The following is a 13,548-nucleotide window of genomic DNA, read 5'->3' on the forward strand; positions in this document are numbered from 1 at the left end:
TTGGACATGAAGCTGAGTTCGGATCGGTCAATGCCCTGTGGGTGGCGGAGAGGGCCCAGGGGCTATGTGGCCGGGTCCTGCTCCGACTTCTTGTGTTCTTTAGATTTGTGGTTGGGATCAGATCAGCCATGATCTTATTGAATGGCGGAGCAGGCTCGAGGGGCCGATTGGCCTACTCCTGCTCCAATTTCTTATGTTCTTATGTTCTTGATGCTGCATCTAGAATCATTGATGCATATATGCGAAAATAGAACCAAAACATGCAGAAATGTTACCTCCAAGAAATTATACTGAGTTTATGTACTTTCATATTATATTACATTATACTATGAGCAGAATTGTACAGCAATAAGTAATATTTGTCCACAGTATTCCTGCTTTTATCAGGGCACATACCTGATGAACGATCTGGCAATCCTCCCGTCAACCCAACTTTCCTCACTTCAGATTCAAAGTGTGAGTTCACCCAAGCTAACACTACAGTTTCGTTGGCTCCAGTTTGAAGAGCTGGGAGGTTAACTCCAAGCAAGCCTTTCAAATGCTCGGCAAAAAGTTTCTAACAATAGAAAGAACATTTGAAGAATGAGCACAAAGCATTAACTTCCACATTTCAGTTCAGAAAGAGAGTAAAATTCGACAGCATAAAACTGAAGTGTGAGAATGGACTAGGTATCTTGGAATGACTATCGGATTGGAGATTTGTATTTCAAACTATTTAACTGTGCATAGGAGCTAGATTGCTAACCAACAGCTTAAAGTGACTCTAAAGCCTGAAAGCAGAATGGTTGAGAGGTTTCTGATCATGTTATGAATTGATGACATGTGAACTGTTAGACACTTCATTTTGGATCAAAGTAACAGCTAATCTCATTATGTGTTTTGTTCTTAAAACCTGTAACTAACTGATGGCAGGTCCAGTGAAATAATCACCTCCGGACTTCAAGAATTAAGTTACGTGGAGAGATTACACAAATTGGGGTTGTATTCTCTCGAGTTTAGAAGGTTAAGGGGTGATCTGATCGAAGTTTATAAGATATTAAGGGGAACGGATAGGGTGGATAGAGAGAAACTATTTCCGCTGGTTGGGGATTTTAGGAGTAGGGGGCACAGTCTAAAAATTAGAGCCAGACCTTTCAGGAGTGAGATTAGAAAACATTTCTACACACAAAGGGTGGTAGAAGTTTGGAACTCTCTTCCGCAAACGGCAATTGATACCAGCTCAATTGCTAAATTTAAATCTGAGATAGATAGCTTTTTGGCAACCATAGGTATTAAGGGATATGGGCCAAAGGCAGGTATATGGAGCTAGATCACAGATCAGCCATGATCTTATCAAATGGCGGAGCAGGCACGAGGGGCTGAATGGCCTACTCCTGTTCCTATGTTCCTGGGCCAGCCAGCTTTAGTTTTTGAAAATAACTTGCAATCATATAACATCTTATACCACTGCCCCATATCCTGTGAAGTCTGATGCCATTCAGCACTTACAGATATCAAGAGTGATTGTCATGAAAAATGATTCAACATGCCATGTAATATAAACAGTACTAGATGCTGGTCAGAGGATTGCAAGCAATAGCAAAAGTCGAGTTACAGGGGATGAACAAACCACTCAGGCAGATCATGTGGGAAACATTGGGATGACTTGCATTCCCTTTGTCTAACTGTAAATCTGGATTTGGTATTACAGTCCTAACCCACTATGTTATACAAATAGCAGAGCAACGTTGCCCCCATACTACCAAAAGTTATTACAGTCCGGGATTCCAGCACCTTATCTTACACTTTCCATTACAACGGAACAGCTTTCTTACCATGAATTTTGGGCTCTTTTCCAGGAAATTCATTGTTGTTCCCAAATGGAAACACAAGTGTCAAATAGATTGCTAAAGAAGAAACTGGAACCCCTGCTGGAGTGATCAGATGGGAATGGGACTAACTGGGTGGCTCTTCAAAGAGCCGGCATGGGCTCGAAATGCCGAATGGCCTCTTTCTGTGCTGTAACTATTCTATGATTCTAAGATCATAATAATATAATAATAAAAACATACCGTTACTTCTTTAGGATTCAGATCTATAAAGGTTGTAAAGTCCATGTTGACCTCATTATTTGCAAGGACCATCAGATCATCTGCTTTGGCACCATCTTAAGAAAACAGACAAACTGATTATTGCACTCCATTAGCAATGTGCACCTATTAACTTGTACCTACTTAGAATTTTGTGTTATAAATAATTTCTTGAAGATGGAATGTTGTGTAATTTTCTGACAGTATTTAGCAACATTATTCGTGTGCTATTCTTGGACAACACAAAAGACATTCTCATCATCTGGGCTCTTTCCGTCCCTAAAATGGTGAAGCTGCTCAGAACTACTGCAGCACCAGCTGATGTAAATTTATAGTTGTTTTGTTAATAAAAATCAAACACTATTAAGCCTGCTCTGCATTATTGTAATACTGACCCTAACCCACTTGACGATGTTTGGAAAATCTACACTTTAATGTCCTATTTAATGTTTATTTCCCAAATTATATGGAAATTCAACGTTATTACTTTTAGAATTTGATTTTAAAAAATGAGGTTAATAATTAATTCACACAAGAATATTGAGTTGGCTGAGTCCAAACTGGTAGAATAGATAAAAGAGAGAAAAATGGGAGTGCTCGATAAGTAACTGTAGCGAACCAGGTCTGAGGGTGTTAGAGAGATTTAGGGGGTTAAATTGGATAATCCCCGAAAACTGGCGCAAGGATCGCGGTCCGCGATTAACCTGCGCCCGTCCATTGCGCTGCAATGGTGCTGCCTGCTGATTTCCATGATTGCTGCGAGCAGCAAGCGCTACCTGCCCTGTTTATTGGCTACACGCATCAGTGGGTGGCCTGATATTGAGAGTGGCTGGCGCTACTCAAAGGCAGCCTATACCTCTTAAAGGGGAGATGCACAGTGGATGGAAGAAGTGGTGTGAGTTGTTTGAAAACTGAATCTGATACTTTGAGGAATGGAGGAATATGCAAAAAAGCATGCACCAAGGTTTTCTGATAATGCACTGGAGGCCTTGGTGCAAGAGGTGGAGAGAAGGAGGGGCATCCTGTATCCGCAGGGTGGAGGCCCTCCAGGCATATGCTCAAGAGGCAGTGGGAGGAAGCAGTGGAAGAGGTAAATGCCAGGAGCATAGCTCCGAGGTCACAGATGCAATGCAGGAAGAAGTTCAATGATTTAACACAATTTGTCAAAGTGAGTGAGTTCAACTGTCAAGTGGCATATCCTACCAACTTCATCACTAGCGTCATCCGCTGCTCAATGCACTACACCCTCATCACCCACCTACCAAAGAATTCTTTCAATCAATACCCAACTGTTCTAATCATATGCTTTATCTCACCCTCACATACCGCAAGCCTCACACCCACAACTCAGTTCACACGCACTGGCAGTTACTCAACCATGACAGCCACGTCGCCCAAACATCTTGCAGGACACTCACTGACACACTTCCCTCTTTTTTGCAGGAGAAGGTGGCGCATAACAGGAGGCAGCAAGAAACAACTGGAGGAGGACAGGTGCGCCTACACCTTTTAACCCCACGGAGGAGACAATGCTGACCATTAGGGAAGGGCCATTGCTGAGGCTGTCGCCACTGGAGGGATCAATGATGCGGGTTTCTGCATATCTAATCCTCCTTCCTTCCCACTTATCCCTCATCCCACAATCTTTTCTGACTCACGTGCTGCAGATGGTGTAAGCACATACATCTTACTTTCTCCTCTCCCTTCACCACAACCCAACCTTTGTCCCTTTGTCATTTCAGATACCCGAGAACTGGAACCTTCTCAGTTAGAAGAGGCAGAGGAAGAAGACAGTGATGATGAAGAGACACAGTCACTCGATCTTACACTCGCAGCCACTAGCTCAGAGATTGACACTGCGCGTACCTTAGAGACTAGGATAGAGGAGGGATCTGCACATGGTGAGACACCGAGCACAAGTGTGCAGGAGCCAGGGCGGAGGGAAAGGATACCTCAGGTGCCAGCTTGCCAGGGGCGAGGTCACCCACTAGTTCTACTGCAGAGGAGTCAGACGATGACTTCGATGGGCCAGGCTACAGATGAAGGCTGATGAGCGTACACAACCAAATGCATGGTGCACCGGAAAACCTGCCAGAAAGCCTGCGCGCAATGTCAAGGGGTATGGAGGAGTCCAGATCCAACTTGACACAGGGCTTTGCGCAGAGCTTGGAGCCCATCCTTTCCAACCTGGAACAGGTGATCACCTCCATCAGCGCACCTGTGGAACCCACCACGATACAGCGTCTCATTACTGATGTCACAGCTTCGATTGCAGTACAAACATTTTCCATCAAAGGACGGACTGCTGCCTTGCAAGCCCAGACTGGTGCCATCGTGGCTCTGGGTAACAATGTTGAAAGGGGCTTCCAGGACATCACAGCAGTCGAGCAATCTGTTCTCCAACACATCACCAGAATTGCTGAGGTGCTGCCCCGGGAGAGTGGCAGTGGCTCCATGGAACACAAACCTGTTGTCTTCTCTCAGGATAACAGCATTCCTGTTCCCACCCCTGCCATTCCACCAGTGCCTTTACTGTTGCTTGTCAGCCAGCCGGCCCAGACTGCTGCAACCCAGGCTGAGATAGTGCAGTCTGAAGCTGGGCCCTCTAGGCCCAGAGCTGCTCGAGGTCATCCCCCAAGGACATCAGCAGTCTACTCAATTGAATGTCAGCAGCCTTCCACCTCACATGCTCCAGCCACTGGGGGAGCACCTCATAGGAACGACGATTTGATGATCATATGAGAGGAAAGGTAAGGAGTGTGGGACTGCTGGTGAATGGGGAGTTGTAGTTGAGGTTACAGGTAATCACTCATTAATAACCTAATCACATAGAGCCCTGTCAGAAAGGGCCTGTCTACGTTGTAACCTCCCTTCCTCTTCCTCCATGTCCTGTTGCAATTCCTCCTCCTCTTCATCCTCCTCCTCTTGCTCATGCTCCTCAGGTTCTCGCCTGATAGGCGATGACAAGGGCTGTTCCCTCATAATGGCCAGGTTGTGCAGCATGCAGTATATAATGACAAATCTTGATACTCGCTCAGCTGAGCACTGCAGGGCTCCTCCAGACCGGTCCGGGCAGCGGAAGCGTTGCTTGAGGATGCCTACGATGTTCCTTGTGGCAGAATGACTCTTGTTTTAGGCCTGCTGTGCACATGTGGGTTCCTGACCGGAGTCATGAGGGGATAACCCTTGTCACCCGGTAGCCAGCCTTTGACTTGCCTTGCTGGTTGAAATACAGGTGGAACAGAGGACCGCCGCAGAATGAACGAATCATGACTGCAGCCAGGATAGCGGGTACTGACCTACATGATGCGCTGCCTGTGGTGGCACACCAGCTGTACATTGAGGGGGTGAAATCCCTTTCTGTTCATGAATTTGATGGAGTTCAGATGAGGAGCATGCAAGGCAATATGCGTGCAGTCAATGGCACCCTGCACTATAGGGAAGCCTGTAATGCGAGAGAATCCTCGTGTTCACTCCTCCTGTTGTCTTTGGCAAGAGGGAATGAGATCTATAGAGAGCCACACTGACCTCCCTTATACTGCAGTGCACTGCAAATTGCGAGATGTTGCTTATATCTCCAGTAGCAGCCTGAAAGGATCCAGCGCTATAAAAATTAAGAGCCACGGTCACCTTGACAGCCACAGGCAATGCTGTCGTTGCTCTGCATTGAGGCTGCAGCAGTTGACCAATTTCAGTCATGACCCCTTTTATGAACCGATGACTGATGTACTGGTCGTCGCTGAAGTCGATGTAAAAGAATTGGTCCCTGAAGAACCTCCACAGATATGACCTCCTGCTAAGTGCCCTGTTCCTCCTCCTCCTTCTCCATCTTCTAGCAGCTTGTCCTGCTCTGAATGGCCTCTCTTCATTCTCCCAGTCATGTTCAATTCCCAGAGGAAGTTCTACCAGACCACACATGTCTGGAAGCAACATTTTTGGCACAATATTTTAAACGGCACAAAGAGTACAGCAAAACCAGCCAGACCACTCGCCCTGTATTGAAACTTTATCCAAGTAGAGGAAACCTCCAAAAACAAATACAATTGCACAAGCAGCCAGGAGAAATAATCCAGCAAATAACCTGTAAGTACTTCATAATTCCTTTAAATAGTGCTGGGGGAGGGTTTCTTTATGCCCTTTAATTCCTGTTCAGCTATGCGAGGTCAAGACTGGGCGGTGGCTGAAGTGTGGAGTTCCAAAATTGCAGCATTGCCTTCAAATCAGCACTGCACACTGATCCGTGTCATAATCTACCGACTCTGTATGTTGCTGGCAGTCATTAGGTGCACGTGCAAACCCCTTTGCCAAGATGGCGTTCTGCGGACGTCCCATCGGAGGTGTGCGCGCACATTAGGGACCCAATTTTCAGGACTTAGTGATGTAGCGCCTAAAAAACAGGTGCTACATGGCCCAATTTCACCTCCTTAGACTTTAATCTGTAAATGGATGTGTGCAACTAAGGATATTATCACAAATGCTGCCACACAGCAGGTTGTGTAGGTCACTCACAGATGTTTATTTCACAGGAGAAATTGTAACTCTCCTCTCTGGCTGGAACGGAGCGGGAGAGCACTCAAAATGGAGCAATTTCCGACTTTAACCCTGCTGGTTTTCGTGGCAGATGAGGTGCCTGCCAGGAGCTTCTAAGCAGGGTCCTATGATGTTAATAGGACCCTGATGGAATTTTAACTGTGGCCTGAGCAAGGAAGTTACTGCTACTTTCCTGCCAGGCTGAAGCAGGTCGGCAGACAGAAAAGACTCTTCAAATAAGTGTAAATCTTTCCTTTGTAGGGCCGGGACGAGCAGGAGTGCTCCTCCAGGCCCCGTAGTGAAAGTCGTGGCCTCCGCTATCCCGAACATCCCCCCACCCCTTGAGACTCTCCTGAAACTCTCTCCCTGCCACTTACTGGGATGTTGGTGGGCGGCCAAGGGCTCTTCACATTCGTTCCAGTCAGGAAGTGGACTGGCGGCATTTAAATGAGGCCCCGTGGTTAAAATCGCTATGGCCTCCTGCTGCATCTGACAGGTGGGAAATCAACTTGCTAGAGCAGTGTCCTGCCGGAAACTCGCTGCAAGTTCAAATCTACCCCACAGTATTTTCTGGCCTGTTTGCGGTACTGGGTTTAGAGGATGTAGCTGGGCTGGATGAAACCAGACAACTAATAGGCTGCCTTTCCACCCTACATCCTCTTACAGCAGAAATACGCAAGAACACATTTTAACCTATTGCAGTTTTTGTGAAAATGCATCTTCATAACATGGAAGCTTAATTTCCTCTAAGTGCTATTTTTAACATATGGACTAACCCATTCATGTTAAATTCTGGTCTGCGCTATTTTAACACAGTCATTAACCCATTTATTTTAAATGTGTTAATGAACGCGTTAAAATAAGATGCACACATTAACCCAGTGTGCTAAAGAAAGAACTTGTAATTATATAGCACCTTCAACATTCTCAGGATATTCTAAAGCACCTCACAGCCAATGATTTACTTTTGAAGTGCAGTCACTGTTGTTATGTAGGCAAATGTAGCAGCCAATTTGCACACAGAAAGGTATCTCAAATAGCAATGAGATAAGTGACCAGATAGTTTGTTTCAGTGATGTTGGTTGAGGGATAAATGTTGGCTAGGACACTGGGACAACTCCCCTGCTCTTCGAATTTGCCATGGGATCTTTTACGTCCTACTGAACAGGTAGACTGAGCCTCGGTTTAACATCTCATCTGAAAGATGACACCTCCAACAATGCAGCACTCAGTACTGCATTATGTTTTAGATTTAATTTGTCAACCAGCCTAAATTATTAACTATTTGATTCCAACCTAAACAAATATGGTTAACTGCAAGAGTCAAATAACTTACCAAGGTATGCTTTTATTAGATTGAAGTAGGCAATGGTGTTATTTTGCTGAGATTTTAATTCAGAGAACGCTTGTCTGTAAAGCATGTTTTTCTTTGACTGAGTGCACGTGGAAATATCTAGAACTCCAGCAGCCCTGTGGGAGAATGGCTACAATATTAATTTTGAAACACATGAAAGAAGCAGTCTGCGTTCATTGGCATTGTTGTTAACATTGTCATTCTGCCCTCAACAGTCACATATACACAATTAACCCTTTTTTATTACTGATACTGGTAACTCTCCACCTAACCCAGGCAACAGCGGCTGCACAAGACTGGCAGTTGCGATGAAATAGCAGCTGGGGTTCCTGCACACCTGCAGCTGGACCCAATTACCACTAATTGGTATTTGACATAGAGCAGCCTATCCACTGGTGCAGGCCGCTCAAAAACCAATGAGTAAAAGTTTTAAAACTGATTTTCATGGGGTAAGGAGAAACATTAATCCTCCTGCTGGCTCCAGAAAAATGTTCCTACCCGCTGCCAGTCCCTCTGTGCCTCCTCCTCCTTTTAAGGCTCCACTTCCTGCCCAGCTCCATGGATGAGCCGCCAGATTTCGCGCCCCTCGTCCTCCCCCCACCGAATCAGTGAGTTGCCAGTCAGCGCTGGTTCAGCACGCAGTTCACCGAGATTATTTATATGAGGATTGCAACGCCCATCATCCACCCGATGGAATCAGGCTTTTGAAAATTCACCCCAATGTTTGAATACTGTCTAGGTTAGGGATTGAAATAACCAGGTAATCAAGATGGAGTTCATAGAATTGGTTTTAGAATCAGTAATTCTAGACTCCTGGGCATCTGCCTGGTGAAACCTTTGTGGGAGGACAAGAGTTCGTGGTGATGATCTTAAATGTGAGTTCTGAATCTCACATGAACTGACCTGGGGAAAGAATTTGCAGTGGCAGGACAACTGTCACTTAATGAATAAGTTTATTTATCTCTAGAAAGTAGGAACATTTGTACCTTTCACCTTTTCACTGTTGATATTTGAATTTCTGGGGATTACACTGAAATGCTTAGACGAGTCATCCACATTCTGTTGGAAATAAGGCCATTTAATAGATGTGAGGAAACTAGGAGGAGAAAGATACAATACTTACGTCAAGTTTGAAATAGTCTTCAGTTGGTTTTCATCCAGAGTGCACAAGTTTGACCCACCAATAGCTTTCAAAGAAACAGCGTTGAGAGTTCCACCCAGTTGTAGATATCTTGTAATGATTGCTATAACCTGAAGAACAGTCCATAAATTACTCAACAAAAGATATGAAATAAAAGTCACTTTTTTCTTGACTGTTTACTTTGCCTGTGAAGGTATCCTTGAAAAATATTTTAATTTCATAGTATCATGGTAGATACAGCACAGGAGACGGCCATTCGGCCCATCGTGCCTGTGCCGACTCTTTGAAAGAGCTCCATTTAGTCCCATTCCCCTGCTCTTTCCCCATAGCCTAGTAATTTTTTTCCCTTCAAGTACTATCCAATTCCCTTTTGATAGTTACTACAGAATCTGCTTCCACCACCCTTTCAGGCAGTGCATTCCAAATCATTACAACTTGCTGCGTAAAAAAATGTTTCCTCAGTTCACCTCTGGCTCTTTTGCCGATCACTTTAAATCTGTGTCCCCTGGTTACTGACCCTTCTGCCACTGGAAACAGTTTCTCCTTATTTACTGTCAAAACCATTCATGATTTTGAACACCTCTATCAAATCTCCCCTTAACCTTCTCTGTTCTAAGGAGAACAACCCCAGTTTCTCCAGTCTCTCCACATGACTTAAGTCCCTCATCCCTGGTATCATTCTAGTAAATCTCTTCTGTAGTCTCTCTGAGGCCCTGACATCCTTCCTAAAGCGTAATGACCAGAATTGAACACAATGCTCCAGTTGCGACCTAACCAGTATTTTATAAAGGTTTAGCATAACTTCCTTGCTTTTGCACTCGATGCCTCTGTTAATAAAGCCCAGGATCACATATGCTTTTTTAACAGCCTTCTCAACTTGTCCTGTCACCTTCAAAGATTTGTGTACATACACCCCCTAGGTCTCTCTGTTCCTGCATCCCCTTTAAAATTGTACCATTTAGTTTATATTGCCTCTCCTCATTGTTCCTACCAAAATGAATCACTTCACATTTGACTGCATTAAATTTCATCAGCCATGTGTCTGCCCATGTCACCAGTCTGTCTATGTCCTCCTGAAGTCTGTTACTATCCTCCACATTGTTCACTACGTTTCCAAGTTTCGTGTCATCTGCAAATTTTGAAATTATACCCTCTATTGTCAAGTCCAGATCATTAATATATATCAAAAAGAGCACTTGTCCTAATCTAGGATGACTTTCTCTATTTAGAATATGTAACCCAATACAAGATTCCTTTTTAACTCCTCCATACTACTTGCACATATATACAGCTTCCCAACAGTTCTTTTTACCCCATTTTCCTTTCCTTTCTTTAAAGTAACCTTCCTTCCCATGTTATACCCATCCTGTTCCCAAGCCACTGTCAATGTTGAGTTACACCTGACTACTGTCTGGGAGCAGTCTATGGCGATTTGTATTTTGATCACTGATAACCCCCCGCCCCATCTCATTCCTGTAGGGAAAAAGTGTTGTGGGAAAAAATAGAGCTTCAACTCAATTTGTGCCTCCCCTTTCCAGCAAACTGTGGCTGAGGTCTTGCCCATGACTAGCATTCTAGCACGCCATGGCACAGAATATCAGTCACCATTGAATGGCCCACACCATTGTGTTTTCTAAATTTTCAAATTCTGGATCCTAAATATTTACCATACTCTTTTTACTGTTATCAAAACGGAGTAAGATTTGGCAGTGATTAAGCTCTAATTCAGTTTCACGGGGTCATAATTTTGTGCTCATCAAAGGTATGAGATATCAGTCTTGACCTGCAATAATTTACTACTTTTTGAACCCAATGCATTGGTAATCCTCAGAATTGCATCCTCCACTAAGCTCATTGCACCAAAACGGCAATTTCACTGCCAACACCTGGCACACTTTGGCCTCTCTAAGTCAGTGTCATTTTAGTGCCAATTAGTTTCAAACTATTGGCAGTTTTGTCCTGCACAGTTTTACCCATGAGAAACAGAGGTTAGACTATTCTGATCCATTTCCATTAGAATCCTTACAAGCGGGGAGAAATGTGTTATCCAATCAACCTGGGCTGGATTCAAACTTAGGTTTAGGGGTAAAAGAACAATGTTCCAACTCACTATTCCACCCATTTGATTATGACTGACTTCCATATGTCCATTACACTTCAGACTATTATCTCCAATCTTTGCTTTGAAGTTGTCTCAAAGACATGTCACAATTAGTGGTTTATATCCTCTGCTTAATGTCAATGCTTGAATTATACAACATTTCCATTGGTTTTTAATGGAAATGAGGTGAATGTAAGCATTTGTAACACTTCTACAAAAAGATTAAGATATGTCTTAATATGGGCTGATCAGTTAATGCTGCAAAACTGTATAAAATGTAATGTCTTCCAGTCATATGGTCCCCATCAATGTGAAATGCATAAAGTTTCTATTATAGTTCACTAAAGTGCTCAATACTTCACCTCTCCCATCATACTGTAGATTCCAAAGAGGTATTTTTTTTTATTCGTTCATGGGATGTGGGCGTCGCTGGCGAGGCTGGCATTTATTGCCCATGCCTAATTGCCCTTGAGAAGGTGGTGGTGAGCCGCCTTATTGAACCGCTGCAGTCTGTATGGTGAAGGTTCTCCCACAGTACTGTTAGGAAGGGAGTTCCAGGATTTTGACCCAGCGACGATAAAGGAACGGCGATATATTTCCAAGTCGGGATGGTGTGTGACTTGGAGGGGAACGTGCAGGTGGCGTTGTTCCCATGTGCCTGCTGCCCTTGTCCTAGGTGGTAGAGGTCGCGGGTTTGGGAGGTGCTGTCGACGAAGCCTTGGCGAGTTGCTGCAGTGCATCCTGTGGATGGTATACACTGCAGCCACTGTGCACTGGTGGTGAAGGGAGTAAATGTTTAGGGTGGTAGATGGGGTGCCAATCAAGCGGGCTGCTTTGTCCTGGATGGTGTCGAGCTTCTTGAGTGTTGTTGGAGCTGCACTCATCCAATCAAGTGGTGAGTATTCCATCACACTCCTGACTTGTGCCTTGTAGATGGCGGAAAGGCTTTGGGAAGTCAGGAGGTGAGTCACTACCACAGAATACCCAGCCTCTGACCTGCTCTCGTAGCCACAGTATTTATATGGCTGGTCCAGTTATGTTTCTGGTCAATGGTGAGCCCCAGGATGTTGATGGTGGGAGATTTGGCGATGGTAATGCCGTTGAATGTCAAGGGGAGGTGGTTAGACTCTCTCTTGTTGGAAATGGTCATTGCTTGGCACTTGTCTGGCGCGAATGTTACTTGCCACTTATGAGCCCAAGACTGGATGTTGTCCAGGTCTTGCTGCATGCGGGCTCAGACTGCTTCATTATTTGAGGGGTTGCGAATGGAACTGAACACTGTGCAATCATCAGTGAGCATCCCCATTTCTGACCTTATGATGGAGGGAAGGTCATTGATGAAGCAGCTGAAGATGGTTGGGCCTAGGACACTGCCCTGAGGAACTCCTGCAGCAATGACCTGGGGCTGAGATGATTGGCCTCCAACAACCACTACCATCTTCCTTTGTGCTAGGTATGACTCCAGCCACTGGAGAGTTTTCCCCCTGATTCCCATTGACTTCAATTTTATTAGGGCTCCTTGGTGCCACACTCGGTCAAATGCTGCCTTGATGTCAAGGGCAGTCACTCTCACCTCACCTCTGGAATTCAGCTCTTTTGTCCATGTTTGGACCAAGGCTGTAATGAGGTCAGGAGCTGAGTGGTCCTGGCGGAAGCCAAACTGAGCATCAGTGAGCAGCTTATTTGTGAGTAAGTGGCGCCTGATCGCACTGTCGACAACACCTTCCATCACTTTGCTGATGATTGAGAGTAGACTGATGGAGCGGCAATGGGCCAGATTGGATTTGTCCTGCTTTTTGTGGACAGGACATACCTGGGCAATGTGGATTCTCTTACAGTCTTAGGGTGCCATCACCTATTGTCAATAACACGCATATTTCAAAAAAATACCGAAACAAAATTTTAACTCCCGAGTGGGTGGCCAGCAAACCACATAGGCTTGCCGCCTAGGTGGTGCTGCGAGAGGCCCTGTCCATTTTAATGGCTGGGCCTCATTAACATAGTTGTGACAAGCTGCCCGCCAGAAATGGGTGTCCAGAGGCAGCTCACCGGTTTCTGACCAGCAAATATCAGGTGGCCCAGAGGCCGCCTGACCGGAAGTCAGGTAATTTGTCATCGGCGAGGTTCATGAACGTGTAAGTGGGGGAACCCTGGGTGGCAGCGACCTGAACTTACTTTGTGGGGCCCGGAGAAGCGCTCCACAAAGTGGAGGGAGGCCAGGCCCCACAAAAATAATTTCTGATACTTACCTGTAATTATCTGCTTCTTGCCCACCAGGTTTTACTGAGTGGAGTGTCTGCACCTAATGCTCCGCCTAGTAGGCCGTTAAAATAGCTTCGGACTCCTATGTATT

The 13,548-nt window shown here is 45.1% G+C and overlaps 1 protein-coding gene across 1 annotated transcript in view; it reads right to left on the bottom strand.

Moving 5' to 3' along the window:
• The window catches only part of LOC137340890 (uncharacterized), a 191,980-nt gene that overhangs the window by 66,133 nt on the left and 112,299 nt on the right, over window positions 1-13,548 (bottom strand). Inside the window, exons 69-72 of the mRNA XM_068003693.1 lie at window positions 9,077-9,204; window positions 7,936-8,069; window positions 2,052-2,146; window positions 397-556 (exon numbers count right to left, since the gene is read on the bottom strand). Coding sequence (XP_067859794.1) covers window positions 397-556; window positions 2,052-2,146; window positions 7,936-8,069; window positions 9,077-9,204 — 517 coding nt within the window. The remainder of the gene's footprint in view (window positions 1-396; window positions 557-2,051; window positions 2,147-7,935; window positions 8,070-9,076; window positions 9,205-13,548) is intronic.

The sequence above is a fragment of the Heptranchias perlo genome, chromosome 22, assembly GCF_035084215.1.
Source record: "Heptranchias perlo isolate sHepPer1 chromosome 22, sHepPer1.hap1, whole genome shotgun sequence".
Lineage (NCBI taxonomy): Eukaryota > Metazoa > Chordata > Chondrichthyes > Hexanchiformes > Hexanchidae > Heptranchias > Heptranchias perlo.